The sequence below is a fragment of the Triplophysa dalaica genome, chromosome 12, assembly GCF_015846415.1.
Source record: "Triplophysa dalaica isolate WHDGS20190420 chromosome 12, ASM1584641v1, whole genome shotgun sequence".
NCBI lineage: Eukaryota > Metazoa > Chordata > Actinopteri > Cypriniformes > Nemacheilidae > Triplophysa > Triplophysa dalaica.
Genome location: NC_079553.1, coordinates 11,104,701 through 11,128,391, shown reverse-complemented (window position 1 = coordinate 11,128,391; position 23,691 = coordinate 11,104,701). Strand labels below are relative to the sequence as shown.

The following is a 23,691-nucleotide window of genomic DNA, read 5'->3' as shown; positions in this document are numbered from 1 at the left end:
AAAAAAATAAAAAAAATTTACAGTGCATGTCAACTCATATGTACAATAAATCAATTTGTATTATAATGTTTATTCTGTCCGTTCTTAAAATAAGAATGCCATGGAAGAATCAATTTTGGCTGAACAGTCCTTTAAAGAAAAGATTTATTGTTGTTGATAAAAAAGGGTTCTTTAGACTATAAAAAGGTATGAACTCTTATAAATATTTTAGTGAATGGTTCTTTAAGGAGCTAGAAATGTTAATAGAAGTTTTCTATGACATCGCAGTGAAGAATCTTTAAAGAGCGTATAGCCTCACGTTTAGAAACGTCTACTTTTTGTCAAAACAGTTCGACAAAGTGATATGAAAGAATTTGGAGAATGACAACATAGCAATGCTCAGTGACGTTTCTTATCATCTATACCAATATAGCAGAGGAGCTATATATATCTTAATACTTTTACTATCTTGCTGAAATTTTAATCTGTATTATCACAGTCGATTGTTTATAAATAAAGACTTGAGTGTATTTTCTTCTTCCATGTTATCTATTTGCGTTAAGAAAGATTCAAAGTGTGCTGTCAGTGGGATTAAATATTTCACAAACAGGTATGGGCGGAGCCTAAACCCATCCTCAGCCTGTTATACTGAAGAACTCTCAGCATAGTTTCAGTCAGAGGGAGAAACAACTGGCTGGCCCTGAGCCAGCGTACTCTCTCTGTTTGTCTGTCTCTCTCTTTCTCCCTCCCTCGGTTCCTTACACCCTTTCTCTCAGCAGCGATGAGAGATGTATTCGTACATAATTGGGGCTTTGTGGTGAGCTGCGGCATGCTTGCTTGCCCTGAGGTATTCCAGGATAAGTCTCTTGCTGTTGTTCTCATTGACAGGCTCAGACTTTATGTGGGCCTTCAGTCTGTCACTGCCAGTCTGTTGTCAAAGTTGTTCAAATGTCTCTCCCCTTACAGTCCTCAGTGTGCTACTTTTCTGTCACCTCTTTCTCACCAGCCTTTAAATAGAAAGCATGCCTAAAAAAGACTAAATATATGTTGTTGCAAACCTGTGTGACTTCCTTTAGTAGATCGCAACATCACATGATTATCCAGATCTCCAAATGTATACTAGATCAACAGATTTGTTAAAAAACATCAGATGCAAATTAAAACGACTCGTTCATAAAACTGACATCGAACTTTCGTGATCTCTCACAAAGATTTCATTCTCATTGTATGCGTTGTATGCGGCACTTTTATGAAAGTGGATTTGCTTCATACAATATATTCACCTTTGTCTTCAACTGAGGAAGAAAGTTAAGTTTGGGAAAACATGACCATGAATAAAAAAATAAAAAAACAATTTAATTGGGGCTTTTCAGATTGATTTATTTGATCAGGTTCTTATGAGTCTACCCACTCTACTTTCCCATCAGTCCTTGGGCCTTTGGCAAACACACTCTTCATCTTACTGTCTCTCCCTCACTCTCTCTCTCTCTCTCTGTTCCTTTCTGAGTGTGATTAAAGTGGTAAATCAGGGGCAGGTCCTGTGCTGTATTTACTTGGAGCGCCAGGCAGCTGCAAGCTGTTTGGGCTCTCTCTGTTTCTCCCGCTGTTTAGGCCCATTGCCATGGAGACCGCACCACCGTCTCCCAGCGGCTGGAACCGGGCCCCGGGCTGTTTTGGTTACATTCACACAGAGCAGAAAAATTAGAGAAACGTTTTTGCACCATTGCTGCTGCAGTGTCTGCCCAAGTTAGTGTGGTGCAATGACTAAAAGAGAGAGAGAACATGGTATTCAGATAGAGAGAGAGACAGTTGGTGAGAGAGTGTAGACTAAAAAACAGAAAGATGGTGAGAGGGTGGGTGTGGGGGTGCAAGAAGCCAAGAGCATTACATCATTGCTGGAGTAGAGTCAGAAGGGAAGGATATGAGTCAGTGGGCTGACTGTGCCTGGCTCTCTTTCACTCTCTCGCTCAAGTGGCAGTCAAGCCTCTTTTACTGAAGTGCATGTAGAAATAGATATATGTGCTTTTGAAGTTTAGACTGCTTTTATGATATTTAAAGAAAAGATTTTAAATATCCTACTCAATTTGCTCATGAGATATCCTTTTTAGAGTTGTAGAAATATTTAATTTTAGATTATTTAAAATATATTTTTAGGTATAGGGGTATAGTTATCATCTCTTGGTCATTGCATTTATTTATAGATATTTAGCCATAGTCTTTTTAATAGCCAAAAAAATTAAGAATTGGAGAATTCTCCTTTAAATTTGATGGCAACATGTAAAATCTAGCGTTTTCAATGATTTGACGAGTGTTCTTTCCCAATTCATTAAAAACATAGAATTTAAAACCTTCTTATGAATTTTCTTGAAATCATGATTATATTCAAGTCTGTTCGTGTATAAATAAAATAACTCAAGCTGCGTACAGATCGGCTGTGTCGCTAGTATCTCGCTATGAGGTTGTTATAAGGCGTTGCTAGTTTTGGTTGCTCCATTCTGAAAGAGTTATAAACAAACCCTTGAGTAACTGACAAGAGAAGGGTGACGTGAGCTCCACTGCTCTAGTCACTTATCATTTGCATAAAGTTTAGCAAATCTCAACTTTGTTGTGTTGCTAGATACGCCTACTTCCTGTCGACACCAGTCACTGTCGCTCATTTCGCCGGATGCCGCTTAGCTACCATTAAAATGAATGAGATCATGTCGCTCTGTCGGTGAGGGTCGCTGGCGGTGTGAATGAAGCTTTAGAATTCTCTAATTGCACCTCATTTATTAAGCAGAAAAGTTTTCAAATTCATATTGAATTTTGTTTTGCTTGTCTTTAATCAACGAGGCACCTAATGTATAGTCTACTTAAATGCTGAATTTGTCACCACGAGACAGTTCCATTTCTGCCGGTCTCTCGACGTTGTGTCGAGAACGACAGATTGGCATCGCCCTTGAGAACTCAGATTTCTAAAGAAAAGGCCAATGAAATTTGGCGAATGAAATTTGCATGCCGGCCTCCACCCCTGGATGTCCGGTATAAAAGGAAGCCGGCGTACAGTATTCATTTACCTTTTGTTCTTCAGAGCCTTCGCTCATGACTACGAACAAAACAAATTTAACAAATTCTTCTTCTACATTGCCGGATCTACGACGTAAAGCAGCGGATCGTCCCTACCTGCAGCAACCGTCCCCTAGGCGTCTCAGTGGTTCCGGAGGTGTTAGTGATTTTTTCTAAAAAGTCATTTTCAGGACTGAGCATTCTCCAGCGTGGCAAGTCCCGCTGTTCTCTTGGGTGCGGCACCCTCATCGAGGAGGGGGACGGACACCATCGCTGCATTAGGTGTCTGGGAGTCCAGCACGCTGAAGCAGCGTTCGTTGACACATCTTGCCCGCACTGCGAGCAGATTGTCATTCAGAAGTTGCGGTCACGGGTGGCTGTCTTCCTACGGGAACCAGCCACCATTTCGTCTGATACCCGGGCAGTGACATCGGTGACTACGGCCCCGATGTCCGCCTGTATTAGCAGCGTTAGTGATGTGGGGACCTCTGCGAACGTAAACCCTCAAGCCAATGCTCACGGGGCGATCACACCCCGATTCGCTCTTCTGAAAGTTCCCCAACCGGCGGTGGCATACCGTCCGGATCCTCAGGCACGCACTCGGAAACGATGCGTGACGTGGATGAGATGTCGCTCACAGCATCGGAGGGAGACTGGCATCCGACTCTGACGAATCCGAACTTCCCTCCCCTCAGGAGGAAGCAAAAGTGATGTCAACCATGCTAACCCGGGGTTACGTGGTTCCTGAGGTCAGAGCGCGGTGCAAACCGCGCCCACCCCGGGTGCCATTTTCTTCCCGGAGGTGCATGAGGAGCTGTGTAAAACTTGGAGCGCTCGACTCACGGCCCGCTCCAGTCAAACCAGCACCGGCTCCCTCACTTTCCTCGATGGTGGGGCAGTGAAAGGCTACGTCGAGATCCCCCGGGTGGAACGTGCAGCTGCGTTGCACCTGTGCCGCAGACGGCTACCACCTGGGGGAATCGGCCACGCCTACCGTCCAAAGCGTGTAGGACTTCGGCATCACTGGTGTCGAAGGCTTGCACTGCCGCGGGCCAAGTTGCCTCCTCTCTCTACGCAATGGCCATCCTGCAGGTCCGCCAGGCCAAGGCGTTGAGAGAGCTCCACGAGGGTAAGGCCGACCCGGTATAATGCAGGATCTCCATGCCGCCACTGACAGCGCTCTACGGGTGACCAAGGTGGCGGCACGTGCCCTGGGTTGGGCGATGTCCACGGTAGTGTACCAGGAGAGACACCCCTGGCTGTACCTTGCGCAGAAGAGTGATACCGAGAAAGTCCGCTTTCTTGATGCAACCATTTCGCAGGGTGGGTTGTTGGTAACACCGTTGAGGACTGCGCTCAGCAGTTTTTAACGGTGAAGAAGCAGACAGTGGCAATTAGCCACATTTTACCGCGCCGCGACTCGGCCGCCTAGAAGCCCCCGAGATCCCGCGTGACGTCTGCTTCCTGGCAGCCCAGGAACCCTTCTACATCGGCTCCGGTTCCTGTGCCCCCACAGGCGGCACCCCGGAAGCGGTGGTCGAGGGGGAAACCTCCACCCCTTCAATAACAATATCGGGCCCGACCTTCACAGCCACGGCTCTGTTCGGTCGGAATGGGACGGCTCCTGCCTCGTCACCAAAGCCGGACCCTTTTCAGGGCCTGGCGCCCACTTACTCAAAGAGTTTTTTCCGTTCTTCCCGGGTGTACTTACATTTACATTTACATTTACATTTAGGCATTTGGCTGACGCTTTTATCCAAAGCGACTTACAGTGCACTTATTACAGGGACAATCCCCCTGGAGCAACGTGGAGTAAAGTGTCTTGCTCAAGGACACACTGGTGGTGGCTGCTGGGATCGAACCAGCAACCTTTTGATTACCAGTTCAGTGGTTTAACCCACTAGACCACCATCTCCACACTTGCAGCCACTTGCACACTCGACTTGACTGTGCCCGGCAACCCGACCTCACCCCGACCTCACGCCCTGGCGAGGCGTAGGGTCGTACACACACGACAGCTGCCACCACTCTCAAACCGACAGTGCGTGCAGCTGTCCCGCCAGGCAGGCAAAAAGGCGGAGCCAACCTTCCCTCCGGGGACACCCCGCGACATATGGTTAGCTCCGCCAGCCGACGAACCACCCCCCCCGGGAATGATGAAGCAGACCGTCCCCTTGGTCCCATGTCACAGTCCCTGGGAGCTCGAGAGCTGCCCACACTGTCTTGGTGGCTAAAGAGGGCAGTCGGTCTTGGTTTCTCGATCCAGTTCGGCAGAGACTCTCCCAAGTTTCGGGGCATCCTCTCTCCCTCTGTCAGAGGCCTCCGTACTTCGGGTATAGGTCACCCTTCTGGCGAAACAGGTATCGAGTTCGTCCCTCAAAACCAAGATGTTCAGTGGGTTTCAGCCCGCACTTCATCGTTCCTAAGACGGCAGGACGACCTGGTCACCAGGTTCCTAAGGGGCGCGAGAGGGCGGAATCCGCCTCATCTTCGCTCCATACCCTCTTGGGACCCTAACATGGGTCCTGGGGGGGCCTCTCTGGGCCCCCAAGAGCCCATCGGAGGTTCCGATCTTCCTCACCTGACGAGTAAGACGGCCCTCCTGATGGCGCTCGCTTCCTTCAAGAGGGTAGGGGACCTCCAAGCATTCTCTGTGTCCCCGGATTGCCTTAAATTCGGCCCTGGCAACTCTTACGTTATCTTGAGACACGCCCAGGCCTGTTACCGTCGCTTTGCTAGAGATTGTGACGTGATACAGCGTTGTGGCGTTTTCCTTAGGTAACCCCATCTGTCGTTCTCGACACAACGTCGAGAGACCGACAGAAAGGGAACGTCTTGTTTACGTCTGTAACCTCAGTTCCCTGATGGAGGGAACGAGACGTTGTGTCCCTTATGCCACAAACACGTATCGTATTCTGCTGCAGTCGTAAGAGGCTCTCAGGCTCTTCAGAACAAGAGGTAAATGAATGCTGCACGCCGGCTTCGTTTTATACCGGACATCCAGGGGCGGAGACCGGCATGCAAATTTCATTCGCCAAATTTCATTGGCCTTTTCTATAGTAGTCAGAGTTGATGTCTTTTTCGCTCCATCAGGGAACTGAGGTTACAGACGTAACCAAGACGTTTTCACACACCAAGAACAATATCTGTAAAGATAATTACTGGACTACATTGAATATAAGTGGACAATAACTTTATGTTTATTCTACGGTAGCGCTGCTTTTTACGTTTTAAATGTTCATGAAAGTCTGCATGAAACGGAAGTAGCGATTTTAGTTTCTTCCGTATCCTGACGTATACCCGAGTGAATCAAATTCGCTCTCAGTAAATCATTGGTGTTTCGAGTCAGATCTGTGGGCGTACTTGTTTGTTTTGATACAATCCTTTGTGAATTCCCGAGAGCGATTCGAAAGCAATCTTCTTATGGTTTTTCGAATCGCTCTCGCGGTACTTTGATGTCATCCACCTGTCGGATCTTGCGGCGTCGCATCAAGTCAAACAAGCCTAATATCTTTGGCCCCGCCATTGCTCGTGACCAGAAGTGAAGAGATGATGTTTTCGAGGGGGAGGTGGTGAAAGTTTTGACTAAAGATTACTTATAACATGGATTAATTATTTATAATAAATACTGCAACACTGTGTAAAACTGTTAGAATGATCATTTTTCATTTCATGCCAACTTTAAGGGATTTTGATTGGCTGTCAGTGTTTTATTGTTTATCAGCCGTTTATGTATTATAATAGAATTAAAATATTTGTTATGTTATTTTGATATTTAAAACGTTATCTTTATACATACTACACACTGAATGAATTGAAGCTGTGTTTGCAGATATGTATTTGATGTCTGCTCTGGTCCATAGGCGGAATGATAGTGGAAAATAGCGAGAAAGAATAAAGAAATAGAAAAGCGGAATGATGTCTTGTTGGAGCGGACGGGCAGTGTGTGTAATGTGAGAGGGGAGGGTCAGGGTTGCACTGTGTGTGTGTGTGTGTGCCTCTGGGGTCTTATTATCCCCTCTGAAATGACAGACTGTCATTTCATGCAAACTATACAGTACACCACATGCACATGCTCACTAGACGCACACTGACAGCGGTATATCAAGGGGCACAGAAAGTTTGAATCTGTTCCTGTATTAGTTTTGTTATTTGTTCTTTTGGTTCCCAACGCACACTCTTTTTCTTTCGCCAATGCTTTAGAAGCAGGTGAGTGAGTTTGACAGTGGGACCTGCGCAGCGTCTAAAGCGTCTTTCTTCTCGCTGCTTAGGTTGAGCTCTTAATTAGGACTGTTTCCTGTTCGCTGAGTTTTAATGCACAGCATGGCCTGCCCGTAGAGACTCTGTGTTTCTCTCTTTCCCGCTTACTTTCTCTCTTCACCTCAGTGAAGGCTGTGAAGGCCAAGGTTGTTTTTTCTTCAAAGCTTAGCTGTGTTGTTCTTTGCCACAATAATGTAAATGTGTAGAGAAAAACTGCTCATATTTTACTACGTTGAAACATTAGAGAAATAGAATAAATGCAATTGTTTTGGTTGAAAATAATTTGTGCAAACTTTCTAAGCTGGTGTTATTAAGCTGGTGGCATCTTGTATTACTTTGTTAGGATTCCCCCAGAATGTAAACCCCTAGTAAAAGTTTTTCACACTTTGCACAACATTTTGCGAAATGCCCTGGCTGCTCTATTGGAAATTCCGCAAAATCCAAACTATACTATTGGAAAAAAAATGGAGCAACCACACATACCTACACACCTGGGTATGTATTTATGTTCATTTCAGAGATGTGAGGTTGTTAAGGGGTCTTAGCATGTGATGGATTGGAACGTTAGACACAAATGACAATATGTCAGAATGTTAATGACCGCGTGCGTTTGCGAGCCTGTGTGCGCCTGTACGTGTACACAGTAATCACGCAGTGTAAATGCCGCTATTTAGGCCAGATAAATACAGGTATTTGTTCAGGTGGGGACCCTCTCTTTTCCCTTTCAGCTGTCCGTCAGCTTTCCAATCAGATCCAAATAATGCTTGTCATCTAAGGCTAAAGGTTATTCAGACAGGCCCGGTTGCTCTGCGCTGTATGGTGGTCCGGACCTGCGAGGTAGCTGAGCTATGATGAAATTACTGAGTGCTATATCTCTCACTTTCTAGACAAATATAAGAAAGTGTTGCACTGGCAGCTTTGTGCTAACATGAACAGGAAGTTGTTTGTTTTGTGGGTTCAAACTGCCACATGTGTCACATCTGAGGTGCTGACATGCGTATTGCATGTGTAAGAGGATACAAAAAGGGGATTTTTTGTGTTCTTAAAGGTATAGTTCACAAATAAATAACAAAAAAGGCGTTCTTCCAAGTATTTTCATTTTCCACATCCACACTTTTATTGAAGCACAAAGAATATGATCGACTTAAAGGGACAGTTTAGGCTAAAATGAAAATTCTGTAATCATTTAATCACCCTCGAGTTGTTGCAAATCTGTATAAATGTTGTTGTTCTGTTAAACACAGAGAAAGATATTTGAAAGAATGCTTTTCACCATTCCACCAAACCACCATTGACTAGTAGGAAAAAGGAAATGGTACTCAAAAGAGCCAATGGTGGCCAAGAACTGTTCTTCCAAATATCTTTCTCTGTGTCCATCAGAACACAGTAATGTGTACAGAATTGCAATAACTTGAGGGGTAGTAAAAGATGACAGAATTTTCATTTTGGGGGGAATGGTTCCTTTAAGATAAAAGCTACGAAACCTTCTTCAAGCGCTTCCAGCAAAACTTCTCTAGCTGTGAAATCAATTGTGCCTCTCTGTGTATATCTGACAGTGGATGATGACTTCTTAAGAAAGACAAAATATAGCACAGAGATTCTTTGGAACAAAGCAAACCAAAATGGGAACTGAATTTGTGTGGTACATGATATTAATTTTTAATAATGGCACATGGTTGACGTCAGTTGCAAAATTAAACTTTCATGTGTGAAAATAAGTTAATCTCGGTTTTCCTTTTTCTCTTTCACTTCCTTTAGGCCAGTGCCTGGTTCACTTTCTTCTTTATTGCACCTGAGGAACCGACAGCGACAGCCTCTACCAGCATCCATGCCTGGCACACTGCCTGACCCCACTATGCAAGGATCGTCTGCTGTTCTTATGCCTGTGAGATCATAAAAACGCAAACAAGCACAATGTATTTACAGCATCAGTTGACGATTCCTTTGCATAATCAAGGCACATAAATATGCACAGACATGTGCAAATTCATCTTTTTTTAAACCCTCTTTGTCTGGATTTTCTCAGCAGTCTGCTATCAATTAATGCCTTTTCCAGTTTTTTTTACCACATATCAGCGGCTGTTTTATCAGGAAAGCCATCAGCAGAGGTGTAATTTTCTACCAAAGCTCGATCTGTTTTAATTCTATTTAAGAAATGTCAATAAAGCACCGAGTGCAGGCTGAGGAAGCAGTGTGTGTGTGTTCGCCAGAGCTGCCCGTATCGGGGTTCTAATGACACAACACATGTTCTCATTGTAACATAAGCCAGCACATGTCGGCTATGGAAGTAAAAGCACAGAGTTGATTAAATTAAAACGGGACGTTTTTTTGCAGTCCCGCTTGACGTCCCAGGAAAGGGGTGCAGTGTGGGGTGATATTTTTAAACCAAATATTCCTCCAATAATTACTTGGGACTGCTGTGCTTTCATTCTGCTTCAGGTCATCAGGGGTTTGGAAGGGGGGTCAGAGGTAGATCTCAGAGGTCTTGGGTTTTGGTAACAGGACTCCCAGTCTCTCTCAATCTCTTTCGCACAACCATTCATTTACTTTTAGGTGAAACTGTAAAATGGTTCATGTACATGTTTGGCACACACTTCTATGCAAACATGAAAGTTAAAACTGAGTTTTAGCCTTTTGGTCACATGTGATTGGGACTTTCTGAATGCAAAGATACACTGACAAAGCAGTGCAGATCAAAGCTGTAGATTTGTTGTTAAGACTTGGTTTTTTTTTACACTTCTGCAGCATCTTATTAGCTTGTCTGGGACTACTGTGTTTAATGGAATTATTTAGGAATATTAAAACAATGTATACTTATATCTATTTTAAAGGAGACATGCAACCATCTTTCAGATTTTTTTTATGAAGTCAGATCTCAAAGCAAGATCTGAACACACACACACAAACAAACAACAAAGGACACAATTTACCAGATTAAAGTTGTTTCATGCTTTTATGTGGTTTCGCATGAGCGTAACATTTACTTTTGCGGCCTCAGATGGAACGGCAAATGTCTATGGGCTCCAACATGATGGGTATGCAGGTCCCCACCCACAACAGCTCTTGCCCTTCCCCCCACGTTCCCCCCATGCACTCAGAGGCAAAACTGGTGAGTTATTCACACCTGCATATTTTCCTGCTTGACTGCAATGTGCAAATTCATTTGGGTTCATTTTTCTTCTGTTTTTGGGATGGAACTAGTTACCCATCGATAAAAAGCATATGAACACACGTGCTATTTGTTTTTCTTGTTCTTCTCTGTATGCCAGCTTGTCTGATGTATATCTTGATGTTCCTTGCACACACTTGTGCTGCTTGTTAGCACTAGTTCAGCATGCAGTGATCTCATCAAAAACAAAGCAGCCAGTCAGAGCTCACAGAGAAGGAGAGATAGAAGAAGAGCCCAAAACTGACGGCGAGCAAGTCTTCTGAAGCAATATGATAGCATTTTGCGTGCATTAAACATGGGATGTCAGTACTTTTTTGTCATGGTTTGAAACGGCCCCTGTGCCCATTTTGCATTGGAAAATGCATCCATAACCTTTCTTGAAATAAAATTTGACATAAGGATGACTAAATAACGAGTACATTATTGGGGTCAACATGTTTAGGGCTATTACATCCATCTGCCTGGATTAGTTTTGTTCCCATACATCCCATGTAACCATGTGGCTGCTTAAGCCTTTTAATCGAGCTTCATAATGGTGGCAAGAGGATCAGAAAGACAGATTCTGGAATTAGATTCTAATCCTCTAATTACACCCCATAATAATCTGCTATTTGTGGATTGGGAAAGCGTACTTATTAAGCATATTTATTGAGAAAAAGGAAAGAAAGGAGGAGGGTGAAACGAACGGTTAAAAACAATAAAAGACCGAAAGAGAGAGCAAGAGAGTGTCAAAACATGAGTGATGATTCTGATGGTGGGAAGAGCGCTCGAAGAGCACTTAACTTTCTCTTCTTCTCTCTGACCCGTTGGAGATTGATCGTCCTGTGTATTTTTTAATCCTTTCGTTCGTTCCCATGGTAACGGGCAGGGGAGCATAATATTACTTTAATGTGCGGTCTTATCTGTCCCTTGGCTGGACTCCAGACACATCCCCCCTCTCCCGTCTCTCTCGGCCCTGATTGTAATTGAATTATAAATTCTTTTTTTTGGCTCAGACACATGAAACCGTTCGTATTAGGCTTTCAAAGAGTCCCTAAAACACTCGTATAGGAAGAATTTAACATGGGTCACCTTGCCTTTGGATCTTAGCTAATTGAATTATGTGTAAGAATGCAAGTATGTAACAACACATTGTGAACGAGATGTGAAAATTCAAAATTGCCAACTCCTTGTAGAGTTTCATTTCTTAAGATATTGATCTTTATTTCCTTTTATTTGTATATCGTGGCCATAATCCGGGTCAGATAATGGCAATGGTTGTTATCAAGTGACCTGTTCAGGGGTGATCGGAGCCATGTGTCCCCCACACTGCCCTGCCCAGCCTAACACAACCCCAGTGTAGAGATCCAGCCCTAATCTCATTATATAGATATGTTGACTTACTCCAAATGGGAAATATCTCCCCCACTGTAACCTCATACCCAACCCTCACGAGAGCTGGAGAGCCGAACTAGAGAACATGAAGAAAGCAGAGAGAGGAAAGTGCAGCACTGTGGATGTGAAAACGAGAGTGTGTGATATATAGAAGATAGTGTGTGCTGGATCTGTGTGTGTGTGTGTGTGTGTGTGTGCGCTTTGGCCAATGAAGCCAAATTGATTTTGTGGTGGGCCATGGGGTCTCTGGTGAAAAAAAATCTGCTAAAAGTGCTTTTGTTCCCACGGGACTGCTGTCAGACCATCACACACACAGAGAGAGAGAGAGAGAGAGAGAGAGAGAGAGAGAGAGAGCAGCATGGCAGAGTGCCTCGCTGTCTTCAGACTTTGTGGTTAAGGTGTCATTTATCTCAGGCCAGATGTGGACGAGCAGTCTCTTGTGTTTGTGGCTGTTTTGCTCCTAGGCTGAGCAGCAGAATATTTATTATTAATGAAGTCACTGATTATACGTTTCAGATATCCAGTTGTCCGATGTGTTGGGCAGATGTAGCCTAGCTGCTCAGAGGTGGGCGTTAAAACAATGCTCTCTATTTTTTTCCATTCGGACGTATTCTCATAGACACCCAAAAACAAACGATTTATCTCATGTTACCGAGCGATTGTTTGCTGGTGGTTTTTTTTTTTTTTTCCACGGCTCACTTGATCTGCTCTTAAGAGATGAAAGTTCTCGTGTCTGTGGAAAAGGACGTCCAAACATGCTGTTATCAGGGAGAGGAAAAAGCCGGTGGATGTGCCAGCTGAACCTTGTCAAACACAATGCGGATCCACTTTCTCTTCCACCACTGTTTTGGCATGTTCAAGGTTTTAAAGTCCCTTTGAGGTTTTGGAGTCACATAAATATAGCATTTCTATAGGATTTGAGATTACAAACATTCTTCAAATATTGCCGTCTGAATATTTTGTTAGTGCTATAAATGAATTATACAAATCTGTATTGATAAATAAAAAACATCTAGTCTTTGTGTTAAAATACACAACACAGCCAGAAATGAGTAAATCCTTTTTCTTTACAAAGTTTAAAATGGTCTCATACCAGTGAAGAAAATTTGAATACAATGCAATGAACACCATGTGCCTTCAAATTTGTGGCAATTCAGTTCAAGGAGGACTGGTCCTGCATGACAATAACTCTGTCGTACACCCCTTAAAGAAAAATGCAAAGTGTCTGGTCGTAAGAAGTTTAGAAAATCGAAAAAAAGGCAAACAGTAATATATACTTCCTTCCTTATCTATTTGGGCTTGATCTAGCCCTAAAAACTGAGCATCAAAGTTTGATTTCACCTATTAATTTTACTATGATTTTAATCTTTGACATGGCAAAAATAATCAGTATTAAATACATCAAGTAGACATTTTCTCTTTTTTTTTATATAGGAAATTTGTATCTAGAAAATCACAAACTTTTTCTCTGTTTTTCTCTGACTGGATCACAAATATTAAGTTTGTATACGTTTGTAATGCAGACAGATTGTAAAAAATATTTTGGACTTTAATAAAACCCATAAAATTTGATATTATGGTCCAAGTCTCATTAAATAAATACTGTCTATAGATATTTTTCAAAAGAATTTACAATCACAAAAAAACTAACTATTTTCTGGAATGCTCTATATATACTTCCTTTACACAAGTTCTCATAATGTAAAAATGTTCGTCTCATGAGTCATTCAAGTGATAGTTTGAAATAATCGGTATTTCTTTGTTTTATCGAGGGTAATTATCTATTGTTTTCATTGTTACCAAGCATGATAAATGTGTCACTAAGCGTCAGGCTAGGTGGTATGTTTTTTACGAGGTAAACAATACTATATGTTCTTGCTCTGTTTCTCCGGAGGCCCTTGTGCTGGCACACGCCGTGCAGATGACATAATCCTTGGCATGCTGTAAATGTACTCTTTTTCTTTTTTACTTGAGTGAAAAAAAGAAACCTTTCTTAAAGAAACATTTCACAGAACGATACGCCTATCAAAGTACATTTTTATGCAAGCGCTGGAATTCAGCCTTGTGTAATCGAACCCTCTTTCATTTAGTGTTCACTTCAGATCCACACAAACTTTCTAAAATTTACTTATGTAGAAGTTATTTATTAAAAACAATTTATTTTTCACAACATGTGAGCCTGTTAATATTTAAAAATATATATATTTTTTTGTTTGCGTTTGTATGTACTTATATTAACATAATTATATTATGTATAAAAATTGAACAGTCCACTATTGAATTTCAGTCTTATTAAAGGAATTATGTACTTTTATAGTCTTTATGACGTTCAAAGTCAGGTGCTAGCGGTAGGCCATGCCGGTGAGACACCTGCCTCGTGTTGTGTCTCTCTGTCTGCAACACAAGAATCTATGTTTTGTAAGTAACATCTGTATGAATGGTGGCATTGTCGGAGAATGATGTCATAGAAAGCTGATGAGCTAACTCACAGCTGAAACAAGCAACAGTGCAGCTCGGGCTGAACACTCAGTTAACATACAAAGAGACAGAGTTGTGAAAACATCATGACTCTGTGTTTAGTCTATGTTTAAAGTGAGTTTATTGCATATCAAAATTATTGCCTTCACCATTTACTCAAAGCATATTATACACATTTCTAAAACCTCATAAAGCAATTGTGTAGTTGTTAAAAAATGAGAATGTTTACACAAAACCACTTTAGGAAATGTACAGTAATATTAAATTTGGAACGCCTCCTGGAATCAAACATTGCAATATTTGCGTTTTCAATTTCATTTGGACTTCATGCTTTCATCTGTTTGGATACTGAAATGTGGTTGGTCATGTGGTTTTCTTTGACTACATTTCTTCACCCAGAAATGATAATTATGTCATCATTTACTCACCCCCAAGTTGTTCCAAACCTGTATTAATTTCTTTGTTCTGCTGAACAAAAAAGATGATTTGAAGAAAATAGAAAAAACAAACAGTACTGGGGCATCATTGGCCACCAAAGTAGTTTTTCCCATACTATGAATGTCAATAGTGCCCCCAAACTGTTTGGTTACAAACATACTTCCAAATATCATGCTATTTTTGCACCAGAACAACAAACTTTATACACGTTTGGAACAACCTGAGAGTACATTATGATTTTTGGGTGAACTGTCCGTTTCAGTAAATGCATTAAACCTACCCAATTGTTACAGTTTTAATTTCACACATGCACCTTTTCGTGTACCTAAATAACAGAACATATAAATGGACAGAATTCACTTCTAGCACTATTGTGTGTACAGTCAGTCCCAGAAAAAAGGGATTATCCCGTTTAACCAATAGGCTTACCATTTACGATTGTTTTGGACTAAGTGGATGGGGGGGATGGTGAAATACAGGATTCAATTGTCTTTTAAAGGCAGTGTGTTGTTATAGCTTCAATAATGGGCACCCAGCTTTTTGGGCACGGTTCAGAGGCCACAAAAGCTACCATGCACTAATGAAGCTTAAATCTTTTAGGGTTTCAACAATCTGCTCAGTTTTATGTCCTGTCTGTGCCCTCTCAAGCAGGAAAATTCTACATCCTTTGTACAGTATATTGGATTAAGCTGATGTTAACTGATGTTAAGTATTTAATATCAACAATTTAAGGATGACGAACAAAAAACGTACACATACCTGTGGCCTAATATTCCATGCTAGTTTAACCGTATCTTGTCGTATTGCTTCTTTTTTGCTAATCGCCAAATTTAGATTAGCTGTTAGGACTATAGTTCCCCATCGAGGGGCCAAAGTACTTCTGTTTCTCTAAATACAGCACAGTACTGAATACATTAACGTGTCTGTCTGTTTCTCTTTGAAGTGAAGGACTCGGCTCGCAGATACACGCCACAAGCGCAATCAGCTTTGTTTTCACAACTGTTTGACCTTGAAATCTTTCAAATGGTGTTTGTGTGTAAAGTGCGCCCTGTAAGTTAATACAGGTTGATTTGGAAAGCTTGTGCCACATTAATTTCATGCTGGGCTGTATTTACATGGGAAAGTGATGGATGTTTGTGTCGACGGTCTCGCTCGAGTTGATTAGCTTGTCTTTGGAGCTGATTGTTTCTACTTTTGTTAGGTGATCCTGATTGGACTCTCGAGCTATTACCTGGACTGCCCTTCAGGACTAACTTTATATGGAGTAAATATCTTGCTTAACCTGTCTCAAAGCCCCAGGTTATAGAGAAGGAGAGTTCTGTTGCAATGTGGCTTTGATATGTAAGGAGCAAGTGCCTACAGAATATAAACAGACATGTCTTTAAGATGAGATCTTAAAGGGGTCATTTGACTCGGCTAAAACGAATATTATTGTTTGCTTTAGATGTAATACAATGTGTATACACGATTTAAGGTTAAAAACGCTGTATTTTCCATGTACCGTGCATGTTTGTATCTCCTCTTTGCTCCGCCTCTCTGAAACGCGTTGATATTTTACAAAGCTCATCGCTCTGAAAAGCGAGGTGTGCTATGATTGGTCAGGTCACTAGTGCGTAGTGATTGGTCGGAAACTGCACGGAAATGTAACGCCTCTTCAAATACTCAGAACATCAGGCTGCGGCGGCGACGGTACAATGAGATTAACATTACTTGCGTATAGATTTTTGGGGGTTTTAGTCGAATCACTCCACGAGCTGACGTCAAGTTGTGGGGGTGTGGTTACACGAGGCGTTTTCAGGCAGGTCTTGGTGAGCATTCGCTTATAGATAAAATACATCTTTTGTTCCTAAACTTAAATTTTAGCAATTTCACGTGTCTAATACATGCATGGGCAACTTATAACACACAAAAGACAAAGAAAAACACGTACTTCTTGGGAATGACTCCTTTAATACTTTCTTAGTACTTAAACGGTTGGGTCACACCCACAAAAAATACAAATTCTGTCATCATTTATTTAAGCTCCTGTGGTTTAAAACCTTTATGACTCTTTCTTCTGTGGAACACAAACTGAGATATTTTAAGAAATGTCTCAGTGGTTTTGTTTCCTTACAATGGAAGTCACTGGGGGGTCCAATGTTGTTTGGTTACCAACATACTTTAAAGTATGATGCAGGTTTGGAATGACATGAGGGTGAGTAAATGACAGAGAATTGTCCTTTTTGGATGAACTATATCTTTAAAACTTTTCTTACTCTCTTAGTAAACATCTCGTGTCTTTTTTTACACTTTTTGTAATCAATTCTTTGCTCACCTGACACAAAAATCTAACGTCTGTATCTTGTTTGTTGTTTGAACCTCGTCTAAGATACAGCGATGACAAATAACACGAACATTTACAGTTTTTTTAATACGGTAATCAAGGTACAGAAAAAGACTGAAAATGTACAAGAAAAATATCATTTTATGTAAAAAAAAAATTCACTGTATTTTTCTGGTGCCCCAGCTGCAAGAAAATGTCAGTTTTATGGATTTTTTTACAGTGTGTGTACCTAAAAGGACACTTTTATAAAGTAAAAAGTGGGCTTATTTAGATCTGAGTATAGTGAAATAGGACACTTGCAATTGTACTAGTACTCATCACTTAAAGTGTACTTAAAAATATACTTATGTTTTACCTTTGTTTAAGTATAGTCATTAAAATATGATCATTTTTGTGAGGGTTCCCCTGCCATCGTTCCAAGTGTTGTAATGTAACAAAGTAATTATATGATAAATATTTTTTGGGAGTATCTGTACTTTACTTAAGTCTTTATATTTCTGCAGACTTTTACTCCACCACATTTCCTGAACAAAATGTATACTTTTACTTGGATACATTTCCCCTAAGCATGTTCGTTACTACAAAATAAAAGCATGTAAACAGAACTGAAATTGACAAGTCAGTGATCCGGTCACCATGACAGTGGTGAAACAATCATTGGTTAAAACTCAATTTGAAAGTGCAAAAGGGTGCTCTATGTGGTTAATTTCAACACAAGGTTTTAATGTTCTGCTTTTTTTTTTAATAAACAGCAAATATTTCAGTTTCAATGAGTTATCAAATGACTGGGTTGTTACTGTAAGGGAAATGCATGGAAAGAAAGAAGTTAGGGACAGAGATTTGTTCTTAATTTTGGTCGAAGTTGTTCTCTAAATGGGATAATTTTGGAGGTGGGAGGGAACTATCATTTTATATAGTTATACGATTTAAAGTAAAGTTTTAAAGGCAGGGTTTCTGAACTTGTATTTTGTTAGTTCAGCAATTTGGCAACATGTTGTTCCAGATAAAACCAGCTTGAGACAGAACTTTTTCAAAGTTAAACATTTCTGTGTTAGCACCATTTTTTTATCTTTATGCTAAAAAAAAACATTTTCTTAACAACGTTTGATTCAACTTACTAAGTAGATTTCATATAAAAGGTACTTTTGATACTTAAGTACAATATTGATCTGTTACTTCATGACTTTTAAGGTTACTTTCACTTCTTAAAAAAAATACTTTTCTAAGTAATTTTCTGGCAGGATATTTATACAAGATATTTATATATAATGCTTTTAGATACTTTATACATCACCGGTTCCTTCTACATTTACAGATATGCATATACTGTATGTAATATAGCTTTATCCATATTTAGTTTCATCCAATTTCCTTTGTACATTTAACCTATTGCCTAACTTCTTTATTAATATGTGTTTGCTGGGAATTCGAACCAACAACCTTTGGACTTCTAAACCATTGCTCCGTCAGCTTCAGCAACAGATACTAGATACATCAGATGTAAGATTTTCTCTGTGACAGAACGCACTGTAAAGCCAAATTAAATTGGTTCCAAATGATTAGCCTGGCAAAGCTGACACAGACTCACAGTTGTGCCAGCATGGCAAATAGTGCAGTCTGATCCCACCAAGAGCATTGCCTCTCTCTGCTCAGAAGCCCTCCCATAAGAAATCAGTTAAGTGGTCCCTAGCTCACAGACGCTGGCAGGGTCTCGTTTAAGGGGGCGAGAGTGGAGTGGGGGTAGGGACTCTTAAAAATGAGCTAATGGGGGTTGGTGCGGTGAAGGGAACAACCATGCGCAGCGGGGGCAAGACCCTTATTGAGTCTGGCATGAACGTTCAGGGGAAATGGGAGAAATAGATGGGCGTCTCATACCTTGAAGCCCACGGAGAGCAGGCACCAGTGCCAGGAAAATTACAGCTCAGATTTATGCAATGAGAGAAAGTGAACATAAAGCACAGTACAGACCCAGAGGGTTGAAGGACTCGAGAGTCAGAGGCCGAGACTTTGAATCTATGAGACCCTGGTGCAGGATACTTTATACCTCTGATTTTAGCGTTCCTCTCTGGTGGGTCTATAAGAGTATAAAACAGTCGTGACTTGTGCAGATGGTAGAAACGGATAAAACCAACATGTTATGTATTTGTAAGATGTCTGTGATGATGAAAAATGTCCCTTCTATTAATGGTTTGAATTATTAATAGCAAATATTAATTCATATAAAGATATGAGATTAATTTGATCAGCACTTATTTGATTTCATTGCATTTTTTTAAAAACCAATGCCCACACAAATTAAACAGTTCTGCTTACAATACGCTTTTACTGTTGGTTTGGATCATGTTTGATAAGATGGAAAGTGTTTTTATTGCCCTTTTACTATAATGTGCAAAAAACATACTGTCAAACCAAAATATTGAATAAATCAATATAAAATATATGGTTGCAAATAACACATATAATGTATTTTTCTAAAGAGAATCAACTCTAATGTTCAAAGATCTTCTAAACAGTAGGTTTATAGAAATTTACTTAATGGATGTTGAAAGTGCAGAGACATGTTTCACAGTATGTCTAATAGTTTTTACAGAGAGATGAAAGAGAAGGCAGAAGAAGAGATTGACAGAGAGTATAAGACAGGTAGAGTCATTGATATGGGTCGGAGTGAGTTTAGTTGGCAGTAAGTCTAGCAGACACCACACCACACACACACACACACACACACACACAAAATCCTACTCCACGTCTACCCAGGGGCTTCCTTCTGCCTCTGACCTCATTGAGTTTGATTTACTCTTTCAGCAGCAGGTGTGGCGCTCCCTCTGTCTTTACACTCTTTTATTGATATGAAGTCATTGCTCCGTCTGAGGAAAGTTGAATCTGTTGTCAAGATGCACCTTGATGGACTGATGATGATATCACTCAAAACACGAGCACAATTAAGAAAGAGGCAATTAATAAATACCATTAATGTGCAACTACCCATCATGCCCCAGGCTTTATATAATACATTAGAGAAATTAGAGGTCAGAAAGGACAGGCTAAAGATCAGCAATGAAATGGTAAAGGATTTCAAATGATTGCCGCTTTTACAACTGCAGACAGACAGACAATGCTGTGCAGATATCATGTGAATGAAACCTGATAGATCATCGTCTGTGCTCCATTGATCTATATAATGTTTTATATTGCCTAAAATACTAGACGATTGATTTGTAGTACCAAAGTAAAGGAAGAAGAGCATTGGGGATTATTTAAGGACTTTAAGACTTTAAACAGCATGCAGCTTGCTGCCCAATAACTTGCAAAAGGAATATGCAACCTTAATGACCGATTCTTAAAGAGACAGTTCACCAAAAAATTTAAACCTTTCATCATTGACTCACCCTCCTGTCATTCCAAACCTGTATGACTTTCTTTCTTCTGCAGAACACAAAAAAAGATATTTTGAAGAACGTTGATAACCAAACAGCACAGCCTCCCATTGACTTACATTGTATGGACACAAAACCACATTTCTCAAAATATCTTAGTTTATGTTTCACAGAAAAAAGAGTCATATACAGGTTATAAAAACAATATAATAAATTATGAGAATAAATGATAACAGAAATTTGGGTGAACTATCCCAATCTTAAACATTCGGTCACATTCTTGGTATTAAGGATGTGACTACAGGTGCTTCACACACACTTGTGAATCACTTTAGGAATCACGTGCCTCCGGAGGACAGATTCTCAGCAGGCCAACACTTGTGTTACAGTAATGACTGTTTTCCTCTGGTTTTGCTGTGCCAGCGTGTGAGACAGCACTATCATTACAGGCTAATGGAGCTGCTGCTTCAGCTCGAAGGGCTCAGCTTTAATGTCTGTTTACACCTCATTAGCCAGGGCAGATGAGACAGTCTCAGTAACACACATCAGCCATGATCTGGCTTCTCAACTATCGTCATAAGAGATTATGCACACGTAACATATATAGGTTAGGTTACAAGCCCTTCTGCATTTCTACCTGCCAGATTTGAAGAGAAAGTTATCCTTTAATGTGAGAGCATCAGATTGGGGTGAGAATGCTTGTTTCTTATTTTTTTCGCATGTTATATTGTTGACAAGTACGGTTTTATGGTGGAACACGGTGGAACGTGTAAATAACCTCAGATCAGTCATTGTTTAACAATGGCAGTCTGAACGTTCTGGTTTTGATTAGTCTGATTCTCCATGATTTATGGCTTTGGGTTTTTTCTGGGATTCGGCCAACAGCGGACCAGGTTTAAGCTGTTTGATGGATGTTACCAAAAGCTTCTAGAAGGGAACGTCTTATTGATAAATAAGCCGCTCTGATTTCATTGGTCCCTTTGTAGATGATTTTCTCCTCTATATCCTATATTTTCTTTTTGAGTAATAATATTAAGTCACAGATAGCTTGTTCATTCCATCCAATGCTGCTTATAGTGATTACAAGGTATCTGTCGAGCGTGTACTTCCTGCATGGTGCCGTCTCGCTCAGCTTGTTGTGGTGTACATGCTCATTTGGCCCCTTGACCCAGTTCGGCACTCTGGGGGCCTGCTCAGAGCCAGACTGATTACATTAGAACTCTGATAGCGGGCGATCTCTCTATGCCCCGCGAATGATGGATGGATGATTGTTCCTGTGGAAGAGAGAGTGAGAGATGCTCCACCGCCCCCTCCTCTTTTCCTCCCTCTGTCGACAGTTGGCTCACCGCCAGGCCGAGCCCAACTATAGTTTTAGATGAAAGGCCCCCGTGCCTGTCCTCTGGCTCAGTCAGTGCGCCACGGCCCCAGACGCTGGCATTCCGTCGCGTGGGAACTCGACACAATCTGGCCGGACGGCGAGGGACGGAGAGATAGGTGCACAGCTGTCCAGGTCCAATCAGAGTGAGGCAGCGTTGATTGACAGGTGGGACAATCAGTCAGAGGTGTTTCTGTGCACTGTGACCCCAGTATGTCAAGTATGTTAATGGATGAAAGATGGTCTCTCAGCTCTTGTGATTCTGATGCACTCCATCTTTGTACACACATGAGAGCCTAATACTACTGATATATAGATAGAGAGGACGGTTAGATGTGTGCACGGCTGTCAGATTGCTACAGATGGTTGAGAAAAGTTTGTTTGTGTTTTTGCGTGAAAGTTTTTGTTTATATTGTTGTTTTAAGCTGAACAGTTTGAACACTTTAACCATTTTGTTGTTAACAATTAAATGTATAATTTACACTTTAAATTAAGGTACCCTTTATGAAGCATTTATAAATGTGTTCATTAATCATTATTAAGTAATTTACAAATGCATTATAAAATTATTTATTAATCATTAATGAACACATTTATACATGTTTTATAAAGGGTAGGCTACTTTAATGAAAAGTGTTACAAGCAAATTTTTATACAAGACATTTTCTTATTTTTACAATTACTTTAAACAAGCTGACACCAACATATTTTTGTGTATGTACAGTATGAAGTCAATTCCTCTTCTGGTCAAATATAGTGTTTAGCTGTCCTTCTGAATACTTGTATGTCCAAATTCTTTGTTTTTCAGGAAATGGAAAAACACTTTACTTTTAAATGATTATATACTGTGTTGACAAGCACTTTTTAATATGTTTAATTGGTTGGATATTTGCAAAACCCAGTGACAAACGAAAAGGGTGATTAATAATCATGATTTAAATCACAAACAATTGGAGATACAAGGTTTTAAAAGGACAGCCACGATACCCCATGAGAAAGAAAAATCTCAACTGAGAGCAAATATAAACATTTTCTAGACTCTTGTGTCTCAGCCATTACTCCTGAGGAAAATACTCAAATCTCACAAATGACTCCATAAGAGTTTAGAAAAGGTATGAACAATTGTACAAGTTTGTAATCAGAAGACAATATTACTGAAGATATTAATATGAACTTAAACGTTTCCCTTCAGTTTTATAGAAATCCAGAATATTTTAAACAGTTTTCCTTCGGGAGCCTACTAGAGTACAAATACCATGATAAAACTGTATATGATATACTATATAAATCTAAACAATTAGCCTACTGTATAAAAAGGTCATGGGTTGTTATTACAGACATTATTGTCAGAGGTATAAGTTTCAGACTAAGGATTAAGATGCAGATGGTTGATGAATAATGCCAGTTAAGGGCAGCGGTATACGGCTGGGTTGGTTAGTGCTCGTGTATTTGGGAGAAGTGTGTGAGTTGGGGAGGAACGGTGTGGATTTGCTTAGTTTGGACAGCTGAAGAGCCAGAAACTTATCAAATCAAATTGGGGTTTGTTTTGGTTAAAAGCAACTGATGATTTGAATAAAGGCATCTTTAAAAGTCAGACATCTCCAGGCTGTAAATATTCATTTTCTTTTAGTATATATTTACAAAACTAAACATAGTTAGGTTTTTCTTAAAGATGAGAGGGATGCTTGCTGTTGTGATGTCTAAACACTTTTCTTATAAAGTCAGTCTACCTGTTTCGCACTTGTGGAAACATATAGCGTAGACTCAACACTCTCTAAAAATATTCCTGTCCATTTTTTAAAGCCCTGCTTTATGTCTGTGAAAGCCAAAATGAATGGACACAGACATATAAGTATATATGCACATGCTTATGTAC

At 40.6% G+C, this 23,691-nt stretch overlaps 1 protein-coding gene across 2 annotated transcripts in view; it reads left to right on the top strand.

The window, feature by feature from the left end:
* creb5b (cAMP responsive element binding protein 5b) overlaps positions 1 to 23,691 on the top strand; it is a 55,203-nt gene that overhangs the window by 21,408 nt on the left and 10,104 nt on the right. For both annotated transcript variants that reach the window (XM_056762972.1, XM_056762973.1), the window contains exons 6-7: positions 9,043 to 9,169; positions 10,283 to 10,393. In XM_056762972.1, the coding sequence (XP_056618950.1) occupies positions 9,043 to 9,169; positions 10,283 to 10,393 (238 nt within the window). The remainder of the gene's footprint in view (positions 1 to 9,042; positions 9,170 to 10,282; positions 10,394 to 23,691) is intronic.